The sequence below is a fragment of the Erythrolamprus reginae genome, chromosome 3, assembly GCF_031021105.1.
Source record: "Erythrolamprus reginae isolate rEryReg1 chromosome 3, rEryReg1.hap1, whole genome shotgun sequence".
Lineage (NCBI taxonomy): Eukaryota > Metazoa > Chordata > Lepidosauria > Squamata > Dipsadidae > Erythrolamprus > Erythrolamprus reginae.
The window spans coordinates 76,269,932-76,291,382 of record NC_091952.1 but is presented as its reverse complement, the minus strand read 5'-3'; the positions used below and the strand labels follow the sequence as shown (position 1 = coordinate 76,291,382).

General features: G+C 40.5%; 1 protein-coding gene across 3 annotated transcripts in view; it reads right to left on the bottom strand.

Moving 5' to 3' along the window:
• Window positions 1-21,451, bottom strand: part of OSBPL9 (oxysterol binding protein like 9) — a 75,995-nt gene that overhangs the window by 23,500 nt on the left and 31,044 nt on the right. Inside the window, exons 4-9 of one of the 3 annotated variants that reach the window (XM_070745900.1) lie at window positions 20,987-21,063; window positions 16,646-16,741; window positions 9,770-9,817; window positions 8,377-8,406; window positions 6,685-6,735; window positions 611-649 (exon numbers count right to left, since the gene is read on the bottom strand). In XM_070745900.1, coding sequence (XP_070602001.1) covers window positions 611-649; window positions 6,685-6,735; window positions 8,377-8,406; window positions 9,770-9,817; window positions 16,646-16,741; window positions 20,987-21,063 — 341 coding nt within the window. Of the gene's footprint in view, window positions 1-610; window positions 650-6,684; window positions 6,736-8,376; window positions 8,407-9,769; window positions 9,818-16,645; window positions 16,742-18,906; window positions 19,171-20,986; window positions 21,064-21,451 lie in introns of those variants that run through there. The other 2 variants (XM_070745902.1, XM_070745901.1) reach the window with 2 other exon arrangements.

Genomic DNA, 21,451 nt, shown 5'->3' with positions numbered 1-21,451 from the left:
CAAAGAAGGGGTCTAGGGAAAGACATCTGTTCCCCCCACCAACACCGAATGCAAGCAACCAGAGATGTAGGAGAACCACCGGAGAACGGTGCCTCCCACTTCCAACCCCTCTGGTCATCGCGGAAGGATACTACAGTCAATGGTATTGAAAGCCACTGAGAGATCAAGGAGCACCAGAATAAAGGAGTACACCCTATCTCGGGCTTTTTCTAACATGATATAGATTTATTCCTACCAAAAGATTCTCAGCTATCAAAAGTACAGTACATGTACTGTACATGACACACAAATTATGTTTTTAAGTATGTTTTTCTGGCACACCAGAAAATTAAGTTTTCTTCCCAATTTCTTCCCATTCATACTGGCAATGTTAATTTTGCCTTATTAATAGGAAACAGAGAGAATCTTAACATGAGAAGAAAAGTGGAATTTAGAGGTTTTAGGACACTGACAAGATACTGAAAATGAAACACTTATTTCAGGGCGAGAGAGAGAAAAATAGAGAAAAGGAAGAAAAGTGAAGGTTCAAGTCTCTGGTCAGTGTTCACATGACTGAAGCTTTAATGTTCTGCAGAGACAAAAGAAAGTAATAGTTTACATTTAAACTTACTATAAGTCCATCTGCGTGCTTCTCCTCATTAGTCTGATCCTTAAGGAAAAATGTTACAAATATTAACATAATAATTTGTCATCAATGTAATTAATGCTGTTTTTATAAGATTCATGTTTTTAAGAAATTACTATTACACTTTTTGAAAAGAAATATTTCTCATTAGAAATTTTGTTCATTATATAGCTGTTTATTGTAAGAAATTTAATTATTTTACAAGTATATAAAAATTCTTTCTAGCAAATGGGTCTGCCATTTAAAAGCCACACCAAGTTGCATCTGTAATACATGAATTGTTAATAAGAATGAAGATATATATTCGTATACAATGTTTCCCTGAAAATAAGACCCTGTCTTATATTTTTAAACCCCGGAATAAGACCTTGGCCTTGGCCTTATTTTCAGGCGAGATCTAATTATTTTGGGGTACGTGGAGCACGAAGGTGTTCCTCTTCCCATTTTACCTGATTTCCAGCTCTGTCTCCCTAACCTTAACCAGAGAAAATGATATTTTAGGGGGAAAGGGCTTATTTTCAAGGAAACATGGTAAATACTTAGAACTCCTACAAAAGGTTCTTAAATTGTGTCTTTTTGAATTCAGAAACAATATTCTGGAAAATTTCCACACAATAAATAATATACGTAAGAAAAAATGATGGCGTCTGAGGGAGTTCTGAGTAAAATGCCTCTACTATTCTTTATTCATTCATGCCTTCTGGTCTTTCCTTTTAAATGAAAATTCCTTTGAGCTGAACTTGATTCCTACTGATTTCATTAAAGCCATTTGATATTGCCTCTCTGATGATTTCTTTATTGCCTCAACTAACCTATAACCCTAAAATTTTCCTCATGATTTCCACAGAAGTACTAACTAGATTCAATTCGGTTGGGTTATGGGATTAACTAAAGTTTTATCTGAAAAATAAAAGTAACAGTGTTCATTGGCTTAGTAGCGCCACTAGATACAGTACAAGATGCATTTTGCCACAAGTCCCTCCCTTCCTGTAAATAGTAACTATAACTGGTATAAGACTAGTTTGATCTTAATCAAATTCAATTCCTGGATTAAGATTAATATCAACAACTTCACAGTTCAACCCTGAGTTATATACTGTATATTCTCTTCTGTTATCCATAGACCAGTTGATCAGAATATTACAATACAGAATATGTGCAACAAAATCTAAGTTGGCTTTTGGATGATGAATTACAGTTTGAATGTTGAATACATATGGATTATTTCACAAAATGGCTGACAAGAGAACTTGGCTATCAATAAAATGGTTGTGGCCTCTTAGAAACATTAACATAAAGGAAACTGGTGGGACTACCATGCTCTTTAACACTAAGTCAATATTATAATTATAATTAATATTATAATTAATCCATAGTTATAAGTTAATAAATACTGTACCATAAGCAGTTAATTTCCCTGTTATGAATTACAATTATCTAAATTTGCCAAAGTGAATGGATTACTGAAATTTTACCTAATCCCGTGCACTGATTAGGACATGAATTCTCCTCTTCGTTAGATGCTCTCAGAATTTAGTAAATCTTTTCAGAAAATGGAGATATTGTCTTAAAATAAAGTTTGGTGTGCTTTGTTGGCCCCAATATGACTTGCTTTGCAATACCCCATAAAATCATCCTATAGTATATGACAGCGATGGCGAATCTTTTTGTTGTTTAGTGCCAAAAGTGTGTGAGTATGCGCGCGACAGATCACCACGTGCCAGCACCCATAATGCAATGCGCATCCCACCTGCGCATGTTCTCCCCCACTACACAGTACATGCACCGCTCGTGCCCCATTTGGGCCTTGCAACCCTCTTACACCATGCCGATGCGCCTGTTACCACTTCCCAGCTGGCAGTTTTCCATGAGTGAGGAGCTGTGCTCTCCTCTGGTCCTGGGACAGCTCGCCTCTCCACCAGTGGCTTCTCCAGCAGGGGAGGGAGGGAAGCCCTGGCCCACTGTTCCTGCCACTGCCAGGGAAGCAACAGTGCAAGAACCGCCACTGATGGGGCAAGGGGGTGGCAGCGGCAAGGAGAGGTGTGCAACACTCCCCCCCCCATCACATGATATAGGGGGAATCCCTGGTTTAATGTGGAGCATTTCTGCTACTTCACTAAAGTAAAGTTCACTCCATGTGTAGTGAACTAGTACAAATACATCACATTAAACCAGGGATTTTCCACATATCACACAGACCCAGACAAGGGTGTTGCCTCTGGCTTGGAAAGTTTCTCATAGTGGTGTGCAGTCCTTTAAAAGGGCTGAGAGGAGACAAGCTCTGGCACCTAAGTTGACCAGATAGCAGGTGATGTTTGGAAGAGGAGTTGGGCAGGACTTCCTTCATGATCAATGGGAAGCTTTGTAGTCCTCCAGAGCTCTTCATTATGCATGGAGTGGCAGAGGAGGGGGAGGGTTTAGTGAAGTAGCAGAAATGCCTCACATTAAATCAGGAATTCCTACCAAATTCGTAAGTCTCCCTGCCCGAGCAGGCTTCTTGCACAACCCGAGTTCCCTGAAGCCTCCTGGAACTACAAACAGGTTGCAGAGGGGGAGCACTGTATCCGGCGCGCATGTCCTCCCCCCCACATGCATGTTACCCCCATCCCCATGTATGCATGCGTGTCTTTGGCCAAAACCCAAAAATCAGCTGGCCAGTGGAAAGCACACACGCATGTGCTGTAGACCTGACCTGAACATAGGCTCACGTACCACCTGTGGCATGTGTGCCATAGGTTCGCTATCACAGGTATACGATGTCTCTTGCTCACCAAATGGCAATAGAAGATTTAATTAAATTTCTTCTGGATCAATTCCAGATTTGTTTCCCAGTTTACGATAAAGAAATAGTAAACAAGAATAACAATGGCAACTCAAGTCCGTCAGCACATCACAAACAGGCAAGTTAAAATACCATTGAGACTAAAATTAGAGAATAAAATTATATTTCCATGTGTTTTAAGAATTCTTTATTGAGAGAAATCAATAGAATCTTCTGAAATACCTTCTAAAGGACAAATGGAAATATTTAATAGTAGGAGGCAGCATGACAGCCTTTTAATGTTTTGGAGGGTCACAATTGGCAATTTGATTATACCATCCATTGCTAAATGGGGCAGGGTTGATTTTTTTTTTCCAGGTCTTTTTCTTCAATGATGGGGTTAGGGTGGAAATGAAAAGAAAAGGTTTCTGAGAGGTAAACTGCTCCTTCCCCCTTTCAAATAATACTTCAGGAGACTGTACTTGCCTCATTCAGTGATGATAATTTTGCTACCAAATTTCTACCAAGTTTGCGGGTGTTTGGGTATAATTTCACATTGCCATCCCTGCTCTAAATAATGTAACTGATGGCAGTATTTCATTTAATAATAGTTCCAACATATGCAATTACAAGAATAGAATGTTGGAAAGTGCCATAATTGATAAATATAATTAACAGCTTTAAGGTGGTATTTTCACTTAGAGTGATTACCAGGAGGCACCATGTTCTGATGGTCAGTATAACCCCCGTTATGTAAAATTCTGTATATAGAGCTTCACAGAATATAACATCTGTCGTTCTCTGTGCTGAGAATTTAATGGGAAAGTAGCCTATATATACCATTTTCATTGCACATAATCCTAATAGAGTTGTTTCAGACATAACCTTTAATTTATCATTATTATGAAGGCTAATAATGAATATTATGAAATAAATTAAAGATACTAATATTAAGAGTTCCTGATTACATTCATTCCTGTTTAAAATGCAATATATTGATATATGAAACATGTGTCATTTCTCTGGTATTTATGTAAAGACATATATTAAATTCTTATTACACCAAAAGTTGGAAAGGAGTATAAAAGCATAACGGGATTTCATAATCCCAGAAATTGAGGAGCAATCTTTACTTTTATTTCTTAATCCCTGTAGATGATGAGAGAAAACTGTTGCAATCATATAAATAATCCCAATTTACTACAGACCTCCCTTAATTAAAGACAAAGTCATAGGCTCAAACAGCAGTTTCCCAATTATTTTCCTTTTCAACCAATTTTTCATTGTAATGCTGCTGCTTTATTAATTGCCTTTCTTGAGGGGCTCCTACTGATCACATTATCAGAAACTGTCACAGTCACAAAAGAAGAATATAGTTCAGAATCTGAAAATAAACTGTGTATTATAATTTTTTCTGACTTTGAAAACTGTCAAGTTTAATTACCATACAAAAAGTGCCAAGTCTGGCTAAAATATAAATTTTCTATGCGGGAGCGGGGCGGACACGACATAGTTCATGATATTTTGAGCTAAATTACAATTATTGGTACAAATGAACTTTATCACAGTATAACTGTACAATAGACTATTTTTGTATTTGTGTCATAAAGGATATTAACAGTTTATGATTTAGGAGCATATGACAAGCTTTACTCAAAATTCTTTCCTAATAATTTTTTAAAAAATTAATAAGCCTAATTTTAAAATAGTATTAACAACTAGAACACGTTATTACAAACATTCTTAATAAAATAGAATAATTTAGTTATTGTTTGTATTACTTCAATACATAAAACTTCATATTTCAATAAAACAAATATACTAAGTTTCATATTTTTAGCTGTAATGTATATATGAAACAAAATAAGTCTTCAAAATATATATAGAGAAAAATTAATATTTTTCTACTTTCAATTAATAAGTTGCTTTTCATTGTCCTTATTTTCCAATATAATTTAAAGTGAACTAAGCATAACTACCATTACTCTGTCATATTTTAATTATTCTCATAAAGAAAATTTCCCAAATTTTAAAATATCAGTAATACTTTACCCTTTTTTGCAGTATTTTATTATTTCAAGAATGTTATTCATGTTTATTTTAGCTTTGCAGACAATGCCCTTTCCTTATTAGCATATACTTTATCCTACCAGCAGATCAGAGCAAGTATCTCTTCTGCCTCATATCAATTCCTGATACCAGAATTGTAGCTAAAAAAATTTCTTAGAAGAATTGTTCAAATTTATTGTGGCCCAAGTGCAATGCTATCTAGCAGTTTTTATGAAAATTATGTCCGTTTGCAACTGGGGGTAGAAGGCATTAGGCTTGCACTCAACTCTAATCCATGGTATCAGCTATTTGTTGCTTGAAGGTTTGTCAAAAAAATGTCATTCTCAAATCGTTTTTAAAAATTTTTATATTATATATTACTTGATTATATTGTATATGGTTATTCTTTTGGACTTTGACCAAAATACACTGTATACATAAATGCATACATCAACAGCAGCTACCATCACCAGTTTATGTTTTAAAGATATTTTTAAGTTGCTCCACAAAACTAAAGATTTTTCATATGACAGAACTAATTAGGATCATTAAGGATAGAAAAATGTTTACAATTTTATTTTACTAGTACATGCAAAATGAGGTAGGGACTGAGGACTTTAACCATTTTTGCCTCCCCACAAAATCCCATGTTATCAGTTGTATGTTACAAGTTTGAAGAAGAAATTGTGAAATATTTCAAAACTATTATCAATACAGTACACCAAAAGATGGGCCCTCGAACAAATTTTAAGATCACTCTTTCAAATTCATACGATTTATTTGTACCCCAGTTCAGGAAAAAATGATTAACATTTGGTTCTTCCTTTTTCAGCTTGGAGTTTTGTGCAATAATAACCAGAGTTTGTTGCCTCTGGACATTTAAGGAGATAGGCAGAAGTCAAACTTGTGTGAGTGGAAAACCTATATAAACAAAGTATCTTGCAATACACTTTCTCTTCCATGCAGTTTTATGCTCCAAAAATCAATAGTAGTTTGCCTAATAGAATATTAAGTATGTTCACCATCAACGGTATACCATCTAAGTTTGGCAACTCTGTCATAGGATTATGTTCTATGTATGTTCTCAGGAGATCAAATCATGAAATAATGGTTAGAAAGAAAGATGATGGAATCTAAGTGGTGAATGCATACAAACACTATCCCTTTAAGTTCTTAAATTGCACATTACTACAACAGCACATTAACATTTTCTCCAAAAATACTATTTTCTACTGATAGAAATACTTACTTTAGCTATCTGCAGCAACACAATACAGTGCTTTATTGATTCAACCATGCTCTAAGGAAGGAAACAAAAATATTTAAGTTATTCTAAAAGTTTTTGAACAATTAAAGCAATCCAAAGCACTTTGAAACAAGTCTTTGCTATTTATTTTTTAGCATTTATTTTTCAAAGCTATTGTTATAATATCTAACAAACTTACCAATTATGAACAACTCATATACTTCGGAGTTCTTAAGATTAATTTCTGTCCTGCTTTGTTCCCTTAGACTAGCGCTGTATTTCCAGGAAAAATATTGCTTGCACTTGCAAATAATCACATTAGGTACTTAAGTGCATAAAACACTTTTTGATAAACAAGTCATTAATAGTTATTATTATGGTTATTTATATATGATAACACTTTAAAATAAATTATTCTGATAACTACCTAATAAAAATAGTCCTTGTCTTATGCCGCCCTTCTCCTTAGACTCAGGGCGGCTTACAACATGTTAGCAATAGCACTTTTTAACAGAGCCAGCATATTGCCCCCACAATCCGGGTCCTCATTTTACCCACCTCGGAAAGATGGAAGGCTGAGTCAACCTTGATATATATAATAATATATATATTAATATATATTAAATCTACAATGAAATTTACTTTCTTTAGAAAATAATAGGAAATTAATAAAATTAAATGTACTACAATATGAGAATTATCCCTGCTGATATAAATAATTTATTTTACATTTTACATTAATGTATCATAAGAAGCACTATGGTACAAGCCACTTGTGGAAAGAGGGTAGGCATACCACTTCATTAAAAAAAAATTCTACTAGTAAAACTAGTAACACTGTTAAAGATGATTATGTACATAAATATAAATGAGACTTTAAAAATATTTTAGATTATTCTCCTTCCATCTGGTCCTCTTCATTAGCCTGGGTGGTGCAATGGTTAGAGTGCAGTACTCCAAGCTACTTCTGCTGATCACTGGCTGCCAGCAGTTTGGCAGATCGAATATAAGTAGGCTTAGCCTTCCATACTTCCATACTTCCATACTTCGGTAAAATAAGAACCCAGATTGTTGGGGGCAATATGCTTACTCTCTGAAAAGAGCTTAGAGAGGGCTGTAAAGTACAGTGATACCTCGTCTTACGAACTCCTCTTCATACGAACTTTTCGTGATACGTTTAAGATTTTTTTGTCTCTTCTTCCGAACTATTTTCACCTTACAAACTCGAGCCGCCACCGCTGGGATGCCCCGCCTCTGGACTTCTGTTGCCAGCTGAAGCGCCCATTCTTGCATTGCTGGGATTTCCCTGAGCCTCCCCTCGCTGGGATTCCCTTCATTTTTGCCGGTGCTGCTTTGAATCCCAGTGAGGGGAGCCTCAAGGAAATCCCAGCAATGCAAGAACGGGCACTTCGGCTGGCAACGGAAGTTTGGAGGTGGGGATTCCCAGCGGCACAAGGCAAAAGGGGTGACTTTTGGGATGAGGTTGCACGCATTATTTGCTTTTACATTGATTCCTATGGGGAAAATTGCTTCATCTTATGAACTTTTCTACTTACGAACCTGGTCACGGAACGAATTAAGTTCGTAAGACAAGGTATTACTGTACTGTGAAGCGGTATATAAGTCTAAATACTATTGCTATTACTATGCATTCTAAGGGAATCAGATGAAATATGATTTAAAACAAAAACTTACACTGGTTGTTTCTCTGAGGTTTTCAATCTTCTGCAAACACATACCAAAAAATATTTAAAGGTAGAAATTAATATTATTTGTTATTTATTTATAACCAAACATAAGTATTATCTACAAAACTAAACAGTGCAAACTCAGACAGGCAAGTTTTAACAAATGTCTGGGATCTCAAGCACATTACCAAGAGTAGCAGATGACCCTAATATTATTTTTTTAAATAACAAGCAGCTAGAATGCAAATGCTTCAACCTGCTACATTGAGAAAATCTCGTTGTACAAATAGCTTTCCTCTACAAACTTATTCTGTGCTTATGCTTGAAAGTTATTTTTATTTATACAGTCAATTCCACTAATAAACAAAATGACCCTTAAAATTTTTTAGCCACATTAAGTCTTTTGGTTATAAGCAATTTTGATGAAAAGTTTTGTTTAGCCTATTTGAAAATTTTAAAATAATTATTTTACATTTCCAAGTTACAATATTGAATCAAGATTCAGGCTCAACAGATGTGCACATTCTTGCCTCTACTTATTTTTTCTACAGGCACAACTATATCAGTAAGTCATTTTGAAAATTCCTCATAGACAGAAAATGCTTAAATGCTTAAATGATACATCAAGAACATTTTATTCAAATATATTTCTACTGGAAATAGATGGAGATTTTGTTATTTGCATTGGATCAATGGATTTGTTCAAAAAGTTTTAAAAAACAAAATTCATGCTATGAATCACAACTTCTCAACCTATAAAAGAATGGAAAAGCAATCAGGCAAGCCCAAAACAGTGGTGGCAGAGAGCAAGATTCAGAGAAATCAGGAAAAAAAAATTCTACATGATTGTTTTCCAGCCCAGGGAAAAAAAAAACCAATTTCGAAGCTGGAAAAAGCAAACAGCTTACATTCCTGTTGCAAGCTTTCTGTTAGCATCCCAGATGTGATGCTTCCTATCTCACTGAACTTGGTGCTTCAATTAACAGCAATTGTTATTTCCTGCTGCAAATGCTAAGTTTCTGGGTAAGAAAAGTAGAGAGTTCTCTATCCATACAGTAATGGTTCCTTCTGGGATGCACAGAAAGTAATATATAATACCTTCTTTAATTACCTTGCTGAAGGACTGTGATAAAAACTAGAGGAAGGACCACTCTGTATGTCACAGTGAACTTTGAAGATCAAATGTAAATCAATAGAAGTAATTATTTTATTTGAATTAAATATATCCTTTCTTATTATTCTGTCACTATTTTCTCTGCACCTACTATAGATATAGATGCAGATATGTATAGATATTAACAAACATATATAATATTCATTACCTACACATAAAAGACCAGTAATGTTGTGTCTTAAAAAGAACTATATACTAAGATCATCTGCGCAAAAAGTATACTTGCTTTTCTCTGATCATCATCTCTGCAGTTCTGAAGTTTCTCATCAAAAAGCTAAAAAAGAAAATTGTTAAAAGCATTGGAAAAATTTTAATAATTCCAACAGGATAGCAAACCAAGTACATTAGTTTTTATCTGTCTTACCCAAAATAATATTCATATTACCTATGGCTTTAATCATAGTTTTACATAAAACAAACTGTTGTTTCCCATTAGTTCATAAACTAATTTGCTTTCACTGCAAAGTGTAAAGAGCAATCATAGGAGATGGGGTAGAGAAAGACCGTTGAACTTACCTGAACGGTCTTCTCGATGCACTGCAAGGAGAGTCCAAGATGGGTATTCTTCAGTCTGATTGGTAGGGACTGAGTTTTAATTTAAATATTAATCACTAGGCAGGCACCGCCTCCCCCTTAGCCCTCCAGTCTAAAATAAAGCGAAGGAGCAGTAAAGCAAAAACCATTTATTAAACAATATCAAACTGCAACCTTGAACCGTAACCAGAAACCACACCCCCACGGGAACCCTGGTCCCAGAATCGGGAGGGTTTGGACTCTCCTTGCAGTGCATCGAGAAGACCGTTCAGGTAAGTTCAACGGTCTTTCTCCAATGCACTTGCAAGGAGAGTCCAAGATGGGATATGCCCAAGTTATAATCACAGGGAGGGACAAGACTGGACCAGGGGTTCCGAGTAGGAACAGACCCCTTGTAGTACCCTCCTCCCAAATGCTACTTCCGCCGAAGCAAATGAGTCAATTCGATAGTGTTTGATGAAAGTGGACGGAGCTGCCCACGTGGCCGCCCTACATATGTCCTCTAAGGAAGCTTGGGTCCTCCAGGCCGATGAAGTAGCTGCACTTCGAGTTGAATGTCCAGTTATCCCCGGTGGAACTGGGGAGCCTTTGGTCCTATACGCCTCTGAAATACATTCCCTCAACCAGCGGCTGATAGTCTGAGAGGACACCTTGGTGCCCATGGTTCTAGTGGAAAAGGACACAAACAGGCCTTCTGACCGTCTAATAGGCTGAGTCCTCCTAACATAAATTTTTAGGACTCGCCTCACGTCCAGTTTATGCCACCTCAATTCAGAGGGGTGAGTCCCATGAGAACAGAAGTCAGGGAGCACTATATCTTGAGCCCTATGAAAGGATGTGTTTACCTTCGGAATAAACGCCGGATCCAGTCTAAGGACCACTCTGTTTGGCTCAAAACGGCAAAGGTCTGGTCTTGTGGACAAAGCGGCTATTTCAGAGACCCTTCTGGCTGAAGTGATAGCAATCAAGAAGGCTGCTTTGAAGGTCAGTAGCCGTAACGAAATCTGACGTATGGGTTCAAACGGGGGACCTGTCAATGCATGTAACACCAAGGGTAGGTCCCAGGAAGGAAAGCGATGAACCGTTGGTGGTTTTAGATTGGCCGCTCCTTTCAAGAAATCCCTGATCCAGGGATGTCTGGTAAGGGAACGGTAGCTATCCGTTGAGATGATGGTGGCCAGAGCGGCGACATGACGGCGTAATGTATTTGGGGCAAGGCCCTTCTCCAGGCCCGCCTGCAGAAAAGTTAGAACAACAAGCGGAGAGGCCGTCTGAGGATCTATCCCCCGCTGTTCACAAAACTTGTAGAAAGCGGCCCAAGTGGTCTGATAAATCCTCCTGGTAGAGGGTCTGCGGGCTGCTTGAATAGTGGCAATGACCGTGTCTGGCAAAGCTTGGCGTTTTAGATGTTCCCGCTCAAGTGCCACACGGTCAGTTGCCACCACTGTGGCTCCGGATGAGACAAGGACCCCTGGGTCAGGGAGATCTGTCGGTCCGGGATCCTCCAGCTGGGTGCCGTCGAAAGTTGCACCAGGTCCGCGAACCAGGTGCGGCGAGGCCAATACGGGGCTATCAGTAGCACCTCTGCTCTCTCCTCCAGGATCTTCCGTATCACCCTGGGGAGAATAGATAGAGGCGGGAATGCATATAGAAGGCCCCGAGGCCATTGAAGAGTTAGGGCGTCCACTCCTTCCGCACCGGGGGATGGGTATCGAGCGAAGAAGCGAGGAAGCTGGGTGTTGAGGCTGGTGGCAAACAAGTCCATCACCGGGTCTCCGAACCTCCTCACCACTTCCTGGAAGATCTCGGGATCCAGCCGCCATTCGCCCGGGTCGAGTGTCTGTCGGCTGAGCCAGTCCGCCCACACATTCTCCACTCCCGAGATGTGTTCCGCTGACAGAGAGGCCAAGTTTTCCTCTGCCCATCTGAGAAGTGATGTTGCTTCCTTCATCAGTCTCCTTGACCGTGGGACAGAAAAACCATACCCAGGTTGGAGTCTATAGTGGTGCCCAGGTGGGCAAGACGGAGTGTAGGTATTAGGTGACTTTTTGTCCAGTTGATTGTAAAACCGTGGTTCTGTAGTGTCTGGATCGTTAGCTGTGAGTCTCTGTGCGCCTGTTCCCTGGTTCTTGACAAAATGACGATATCGTCGAGGTACGCCATCACGCGTACCGACTGGCGTCTGAGACTGGCCGTGAGGACGTCCAATAGTTTGGTGAACGTCCTGGGGGCGGAGGACAGTCCAAAGGGCATTGCCCTGTACTGGAAATGTGCCCCGTTGAAAGAGAATCTCAGGAACTGTCTGTGATTCGGGAATATGGGTACATGGAGGTAGGCCTCCTTCAAGTCTATAGATGTCATAAGGTCGTCCTGCCTTATGGATGCCAGGATGGACTTTAGTGAGTGCATTTTGAATCTTCTGTATTTTACGTAGAGATTCAACTGCCGAAGGTTGAGGATCATCCGGACTCCTCCTGAGGATTTTGGCACGAGGAAAATTGCCGAGTAAAAACCCCTGCCTCGATGAGCTGGGGGTACCTCCTCTATAGCCCCTATCTCTAGAAGGTGGGACACCTCTTGGTATAGGAGCTTCCTTTTTTGTGGGTCTGACGGAATGCGACAAGGCAGGAAGCGTTGAGGGGGAGGTCGAAGAAACTCGATCCTCAGGCCCCGGGAAACCGTGGATGTCGCCCAAGCGTCTGAGGACGTGGTTTCCCAGATGCCCGAGAACCGCAGTAGCCTGCCGCCTAGGGGTGCAGTGCCCAGTGAGTCATTTGTTCCTTCTAAAGCCTCTGTTGGCCCCTCTGAAGGGGCGGCGTCCCTGGTAGGACCTATTTCGATCCGCCTGGGATGTCCTGTCCGACCTGAAGGATCCCTGGTTGAAGGAGCCCTGGAAGTATGGCCTCGGCGTCTGGGAATTGCTCGAGGAGGGCTCCGTCCGAAAGGGTTGTCTCCGCTGATAGGGGGTGAAGCGCCTATCTTGTCGTCTGTTAGCTCTGGGCATCACCTTCTTCTTGTCCTTGTCCTCGATTAGGACATCATCGAGGACCTCTCCAAACAGCTTTTTCCCCTTAAACGAGGAAGAGGCTAGACTCCATTTGGACTTGACGTCCGCCTGCCAGTTGCGGAGCCAAATGAGTCTGCGTGACGCCACAGAAGAGGCCATTGCTCGTGATGCAAACTTCGCGGCATTCACTGTGGCATCCGCCGAAAACTCCGTGGCCGCCAACAATTTGTTGAGGTCCTGACGAAGTCTGCCGTCCTCTGGGTCAGCTCTAGCCTGGATTTCTTTAATCCAGAGGATCATGGCCCTGTTGAAGAACGAGGCCGCCGAAGCGGCTCGCACGGCCCAGGCTGCCATCTGGTGAGTCCTGCGAGCCACGTTTTCCGCTCTCTTGTCCTCGGCCTTCAGACCTTCCTGTGACTCAGACGGCACGAGGGCATTGGACACCAGGCTTGTGACAGGCTTGTCCACGGCTGGAAACTCCAGCAGCTCCTCCATCTGCTGGTCGAAAGTATAGAACTTGCGGTCAAGATTGGAGGGTCCCTGGGCCGCCGCCGGGTTCTCCCATGGGCGTTGGATGGTTTCTAGAAACAGGTGGGAAGATGGGATGTTCACCGTCTCCTGTTTGGGGAAGACAAACAGACCTCCCGCGGGTTGTGCCTCATCAGAGGGTACCGCCTGACCGCTCTCTCCCGCCTGATCGATGGTTAACTTAGCCTTATTCAGGAGCACCCTGAAGAGGGAGGATTTAAACAAGCCCGTGTAACTGGGTTGCTCAGGTGGCTGGTCATCACCAGACAGGTCATCCTCAGCGGCGCTGAAGTCATCTCTATAGGAATCCTCCTCCTCAGCTGATTCCATCCAGGACTGCGCAGCCGGGTCCCTCCAGGGGTCTCTGGGTCTCATCTGAGGGGGTCCCACTGGAGCCTGCTGAAGCTGTTGCGCTCCCGTAGCTATGCCTTGGTTATATGTACTAGTGATCAGGTCTTGGAGGGCCTGGGGCATGCTCTGCCAGGTATCCTGAGAATCACGAAGGCCTGCAGCCGTAGGAGTGAAAGTGGCTGCCTGCGCATGGGGAGAGGAAGAGTAATTAGGAGGCCAGCCTGTTGGGTGCCTCCCCAGGCTATAAGGGTCCGCCCTGGATGATGACCAGGCCTGGGCTCCTCTGTCAGGGGACCAATCCCTCTCAGATGTTGAGGTCCCCATCCCCTGGTAGACCATAGGGGGAGATATGGAGGAATTGGCAGACAGTTGCTGGCTAGGGGGCAAGGCCGGTCCTGCTGCCCTTTGTGAGGCCTCTAGTTGCTTTTCCAGCGCTCTAATGCGCTTCTCCGCATCCCTCAAGGAAGATCCCTGGGCTGACTTTGCCTTAGAGGCTTTTTCTTTGGGGGTACTGGGCTTGTTAGCAGAAGCCTCATCCCCAGCAGGTGGCGCTTGGTCTGCCATGGCCGGATTGGTAACTCACGATCACCGATTGCAGCCTGTAATGCACCTGCGTTCCCCACCGAGCTCCTTAGTGTCGCGGCAGCCTCCAGGAGAAACGAAAACGAAATTGGGGGATGAAACCCCCTTCTGCGCCTGCGTGCCCAGTATCGAGCCGGCGACCTCACCAACATGGCCGCCGGCCCGTTCCCATGGTAACCGGGCTCAATTTGGGCGCGAGAAGCAGCTGCCGGGGGTCTACGGACCATCTCAAGATGGCCGCCTGACCCCACCAAGATGGCTGCCAGCCGGTTCCCTAGGCAACCGGACGCTTACTCTGGGAGGCGGGCGGGAAAGGACCGCCGATTCCCGCCCTCTGCAATCGCCCGTTTTGTCTCTCCTGGGCGATGCCTCCTTCCTGAGGAGCCGATCCGCCGCGGCGAGCCTTCGACTGAGGGCGCGGATCGCTCCCGCCTGCCTTCCGTTGGGGGGGGGGGGGCGCTAGCCTCCCCTGCGGGCCGCTCGGAGCGCAACGTGTATCCCGGCCCGTGGTATGTTCGCCAGGGGAGGGACGGACCCCCCGAGGCGGCAACCACCTCCTCGTCCTCCGGGTGCCACCGCGGAGGTAGGCAACCCGGGCGCTCACTCCCAGACCCAGGCTGGCATCTGTAGATCTTTCTGTGAGGGTCTGAAGTTGGGAGGAGCTGCAGGCAACTGGGTTAACCCACTGGAGGTTTGGAACCCAGGCCCGCCCGAGGAATTATTCCCCCAGCTGCACCTAAGGGAAAAAAGGAAAAAGAGAGAAAAAAATTAGTACAATAAAGGTATAAACTATTTAATAATAATAAATATACCTAAGAGAAGTAACTCAGGAGTCCCTTTACTGCGACTGAGTTTTTTAGACTGGAGGGCTAAGGGGGAGGCGGTGCCTGCCTAGTGATTAATATTTAAATTAAAACTCAGTCCCTACCAATCAGACTGAAGAATACCCATCTTGGACTCTCCTTGCAAGTGCATTGGAGAATAGGAATATACTCTGAACACAACAGTACAACTATATGTGAGTAATCAGCATAGTATTACAAACAGGATGATCCACAGGATGGTTAAAAACATCAAGATGGGAGCCACAATTCTGTCCCTTTTGTATGCACAACAATGTCACTTCCACGATAAAGGAGTGGGGCTTTGACTGTGACCATTATCTTGACGGTTTTTAATGGATGCCCTGCCTACAACTGATGCACAATCATATATTCAAGTTAAGCTTAAAACATTTCAAAATAATTGCTTTAGAAATAAAATATACTACTGCTTCTATTTTTATTATAAAATATTTTCTTCATTTCCAACATCAAATATTTGAGCCACTTAATAACAAGCCAGGTCAATTCTACTTAGACTTGAAATCTAGAGCCATTTTGGTTGAGAGGTTAAGTCCTCCAGCTAGAAATTAAGAAATCGTGAATTCTAGTCCTAGCTGGCTGGATGACTTACAACCAATCACTCTCAGCCCAACTCACTACACAGAGATGTTGTTGTTATTGTTGTGGGGAAAATAGGAGGAGTAAGGAATATTAGGCAGGATAAAAATTCTATTTAAAAAATCTATGGCATCACAAATTAACTGTGATGCATACAATGTAGTGCAAAAAAAGGCATATAGGCAAAATAGTTTATATAAATTATCCAACATCAGAGTTTTTTACTTGCACTTAAACTTTCAGATCCATGGAAATTGAAACCTTTAAATAGAAAATTATTTCAGTTTTGATTAAGCATTATAAAATTGAGCTTTGCACATCCTTACTTAAGCAAAGCTTATGTATTGCTGTTCTTAGAACTTGGCTATATCGTGAAAGTCTGCAGATTCTAATTTGCACCTAAGCTCCTTAAATCTAATCTCTTGAAGCAGGAACTATCAACATACTATCTTTGTATTTTGAAACAGAGGTTAGAAAGGTTATTTGCTTTTCAAGAAAATTAGTTCAAAATTCAAACTAAAAATGTATAGTGTTCCTATTTCTGGCGTTATCTGCAATAGAATTACACTCCTGAATTTTAGCAACAAAATTAAGTATATACGGTAATTGCTTGAAAATTACTTACATCTATAATACAGTCATTACAGAGTAAACATACCTTCAATTGGTCTATCAAAATTTGTAAGTAAGCATCAGCTTCTGTAAGTTTTTTATCAAAATCTTGAACACTTGGAACAAATCCAGGCTCCACACCCTATAAATAATTTTTAAAAAAATCAAAATTAAGCATAATAATTTGTCTTTGTTTACCAACATATGGGAAAGCAAATCCTTTAAATTTACAACACAATACTAACTATAAAGTTATTTTGAATTCATAATTTAAATTAATAAACATTAGAAGGAATTGCCTCATTTAGAACCTACAATGTTTTTAAAATCCTTCTCAAAGCTGATGTAAAGTTAGACATTTTTGGCTGTCTTGGAAGTTTCACCAGTTTATTATTTTACTACTTTTGTCATCTAAAATTAATAAGATTCATGTTCTGTAGAATTATGACCAAGACTTTTAAAAAGGGAACAAACTATTAGAAATAAACTATACATTTAGAGCAGGGGTCCCCAAACCTTTTGCACAGGGGGCCAGTTCACTGTCCCTATGATTGTTGAAGGGCTGAACTACAAAAATAACATATGAACAAATCCCTATGCACACTGCACATACCTTATTTTAAAGTAAAAAACAAAATGGGAATGTACTATTTAGAGGGGGGAAGAAGTCTAAAATTCACATATGTTTGTTTTGTTTTTATTTATTTTTTGTTAACATCTGATTGGCTATACAAGGTTTTCTTGGCGCATGGTGGGCTGGCAGTGGAACGGGGAGCTCTCGCACGCAGGCACACACGAACCTTCGCTGGTGCAAGATTTCTCCGCACTTTCCTTGCCGCTCCCCGCCTCAACTCCAACACCAGGGTCGCATCCTGTGCTCCTGTCAATCACCCGCGGGCCAGATAAATGGCCTCAGTGGGCCGTATGCGGCCCGCGGGCAGTAGTTTGGGGACCACTGATTTAGATATTTTAAATAATTCTATGATTTTAGAACTTTTTATAATCCCCTACAGTCTGGCTTGTATTGATAAGTCTGCAACTGGATGTCTTCTGCAGGCCACTTTTATTACTAATAAGGATGGAGTTTTTACCTCACCTAGTTCTCAGATCATTCTAGAATTTATGTTTAAAACGTTTACCACACAATTTTAATGTTGGGGTTTTTTGTATGTACCTTCAAGTCAGTGTTGGCCCATGGCGATTAGCTACATTAAACCTTTTAGCAAGGTGTTTCAGAAGTTGCCTGCTTCCTAGGGCTTTTCAAGGTCACCCAGTTAGCTTTGTAAGCTGACCAAATCTTCAATTAAGATCACCAACCAGCTGGACAAGTTAAATATTAAGAGTGAATGAAATTGTTAAAGGTTGGGCACCATCTATACATAATTAAAAGGTGTTTCCCCAATGAAAAGGAATTTCTTGACGTGAACAGTATCCAAATTTCTGTATAAAAATAAAGGTATTTCTATGTAGTAAATATACTTGCAGTCTTTATAAAAAAATACAAGTCACTATGGATGCTTTATTGCTTTTTTTTGTTTCCTGTGTTTCCAATTCCCCCAGACAGATACTATAACTACATTCTTGCACAGTTGTGGCTTCTACTGTTTGAGATCACAATTTGATCTCAATTTCAGACACACTCAATGTTTACAGAAAACACTATTCTTGCAATTCCACATTCTGTATAGATTTGGCTGAATTCATCCTCATGAATTAAGCCGATCTTATCATGTGTTCATTAAGGAAAACCTACTTTTACCGGTTGATTAGCAATTTGAAAGCAATCAGTATGTTGCTGTCAACTATACAACAAATGTACAGCTAAGGAAGTCAAATTCTCCTGGCATCATTAACTCTCTTTCAGTATTAATGGCTTGCTTCACCGATCAAATGTTAAAACCCAGCAAAAGACCTATTTAAATAGCAGAAGCAGCAACAGGAGTGATCAATCCATCTGAATCAGAGCCAAACTGACTCTGAACCTCCAAGATGACGGTGCCCTCATTTCCAACATCCGATTTTAGCGACGGTTCACACTGAGCGGAACTAGTTCAAACGCGGAACTGCATAGAACAGATCCGCCGGGTCGGTTTCCTATTCGCCCTATTTTTTACAAGATCGCATCAACTCTGACTCAAAACGCGAAGTGGGACATTCGCAACACTGTGCCACTAAGTCAATACGCTGGAGATCAGGGCAAAGTACGAACTTAAGCGCCGGGGAGGAGGGGGGGCAGTAAATAGAGGGTTTCCATTCCTTTCCTGTCCATCGCAACACGTTGCTACCCAATGTCTGTTTCCTACTCACACTAGTCATTCTTTTCACGGCCGATCACGCCTCTCGACAAGGGTCTTACAACATCTCCCGCCTCTCCTTTCCCCTCCCCGGCTCTCCCGGTGGAGTGGCCGCGTCGCAAACCCTGCTGTACACGCAAGTGAGTCTTAAAGCCAAGCGGGACCCGATTGGCTACGGGTCAGGTGGCCTTTAGCCTGACCCGTCCTCCTTCCCGCGGAGGAATCGGAAGGGAAACACGGGCAGTCAGAACGCATCGAAGCGCTCCTTTGCTCTCCCTTTGGAGCTACTGCGATCGCTGTACGTAGGGGAGCCCCGTTGGCAGGAGCCGCGCGAAAAAATACCGCGCGAAACGCGCTGCTGGCTCGGCCATCCGTAACCTATTTGTCTGCCTAGAACGTCTCGCGCAGTGCTGACGATGCCACAAATCCATTCAGATCTTCTCCGCCCCCATTTTAGTCATTTCCACACGTCAACACTTCTTTATTTATTTGTCAAGCGTCAGCAAGGTAGCAGGTATTGGTATAAACAAAAACATTATCAAGGTGGCTACAGGTAAAATAGGCAATAGGACAGGGAGGGTAGGCACAACGCACGCCCCTCACAGACCTCTTAGGAATGGGGTGCGGTCGATTCAGCGTTAAGTTGCTTTTTTTTCATTTTGGGCTCGTAATAATCGTCCGCCGAGTTCGATTTCCCTACAAGTTTCAGCTTAGCGATACAAAATCCCTTTCTACGAAGCAGCTTTAAACCTTTTCATAATGTAACTGCCTGATATATATTTGACAGAAATCAACAGAGCCTGCCTTATTCCGTCCCGGAGTCCCCCCTCCCAATTCTTAGACTCCTAGCTGCAATCTTAAGAGCCAACAAAATTGCTCTGAGGGTCAAAAGGAGCTGCAGTGGTGAGAATTAATTAATAGGATCTTTGCGACTGAGAGACAATAAGGTAGTCAAAAGATAGGAAGAAACAGAATAGTCTTAACTTGGCATAAGTAAAACTGCATGACAGGCTGTAACTGTCCATCTAAATCTAAGATTGCTTTTACAAAAATTTATTGTTTGAACATTATTGTAAATGCCATTTCAATGCGGTGGAACACTTCTTTTACTCACACTAAACCCAAAGTGAAAATGTTACTTAAATCGAACTTAAACGTTAGATTTAAAGCTAACATCTTAAAAAGAACTCCCCACTTTGTAATACCAAAGACATTTCAGTGTTGAAATATTTATTTATTTATTTATTTATTTATTTATTTATTTATTTATTTATTTATTGGATTTGTATATACAGTATTCAAAATTTAGAAGAAAGTTCTTAATCTTAGTAGTGTTTTAATGTATTTCAGTGCTGGATTTAATTTTTTTGCTTTTTGTTTTGTTTTTGCTGGACTGATATAAACACAATTTAACATTTAAGGCTGGATGTTGAGAAAAAGCTTTGCCTGCAGATGTTTCTGTAAGGAAGAAACCTAATTATGTAAGACATTCTATAATTATAATAGTCTTCTATTTACTAAGAACAGATACTCTTGCTTTTACTTTAAAATCTTGATTAGAATTTAGGTTCCATTTGCATGCATCCAAACAACAAAGATAAAACATTTTTAAAACCCCAGAAAACGTACAATAGTATTACTATTACTTAGTCAATGGATTTATATAGCTGTTCCCTATTTTAGTGTAGAAAATTTGCATCACGTGTCTCCAAATCTGACATGCAGCTATGGATGAATATATAAACCAATAAAATTACAAATTATAACCATACGCCTATTGCTGAAAATAAGTCATATTTGAAAATATATTCAATCAATGTTCCTAATTTTTCGGATCTTAATAGAACAGTTTCTATCTGTATATTGGTAATACAGTACTCTTTCAAAATGGATTAATTTAGCTGAAATGCTTGCTGTTTGAAACATTTTTAAATGCTTTGATTTTATAAATAGAACTATATATACTGTATTTGTACAAAAAGCTGTATTTATCTGAATATATACTGGAATGCATTCATCATTGTTTATTAATTCATTTGAGCAAATACTCTTAACAATTTTATAATTTTAAAGCAGAGTGCAAATGAACTTACCTGGAGCTGGAGAGTATGACGAAGGATGGTTTCCTCTAAAGCATGAATCCATTTCTCTCTTTCATCAGCATCTCGAGCTGAAAGAATATTAAAAATGTACTTGTGGCCTTAATTTAACAGTAAATAAGCACCATCCAGAGTAGCTGTTTATGGGATAGGCTGCTATACAAATTTTATTAATAAATAATACTTGATTAATAAAGCAAGAAGACTAACATGTCAGTCTATCATGAATTATTTCTTTATTGAATGTTTTCTAATTCTGGGAACAGATGTTACATATTTTACAATAAGGCTAATTGGTAGGAACTAGCCTCTTTCTGTCTGAATCCAAATCTTTGAATTTCAGAAATACCATGGGCCTGAAAACATAAAACAGACAAAATATAAAATGTGCTTCTGATTTAATAGATTTGTTTTCAAAATGTCAGGAGGAGTATAATGAACTTTATTAACAGTAACCTT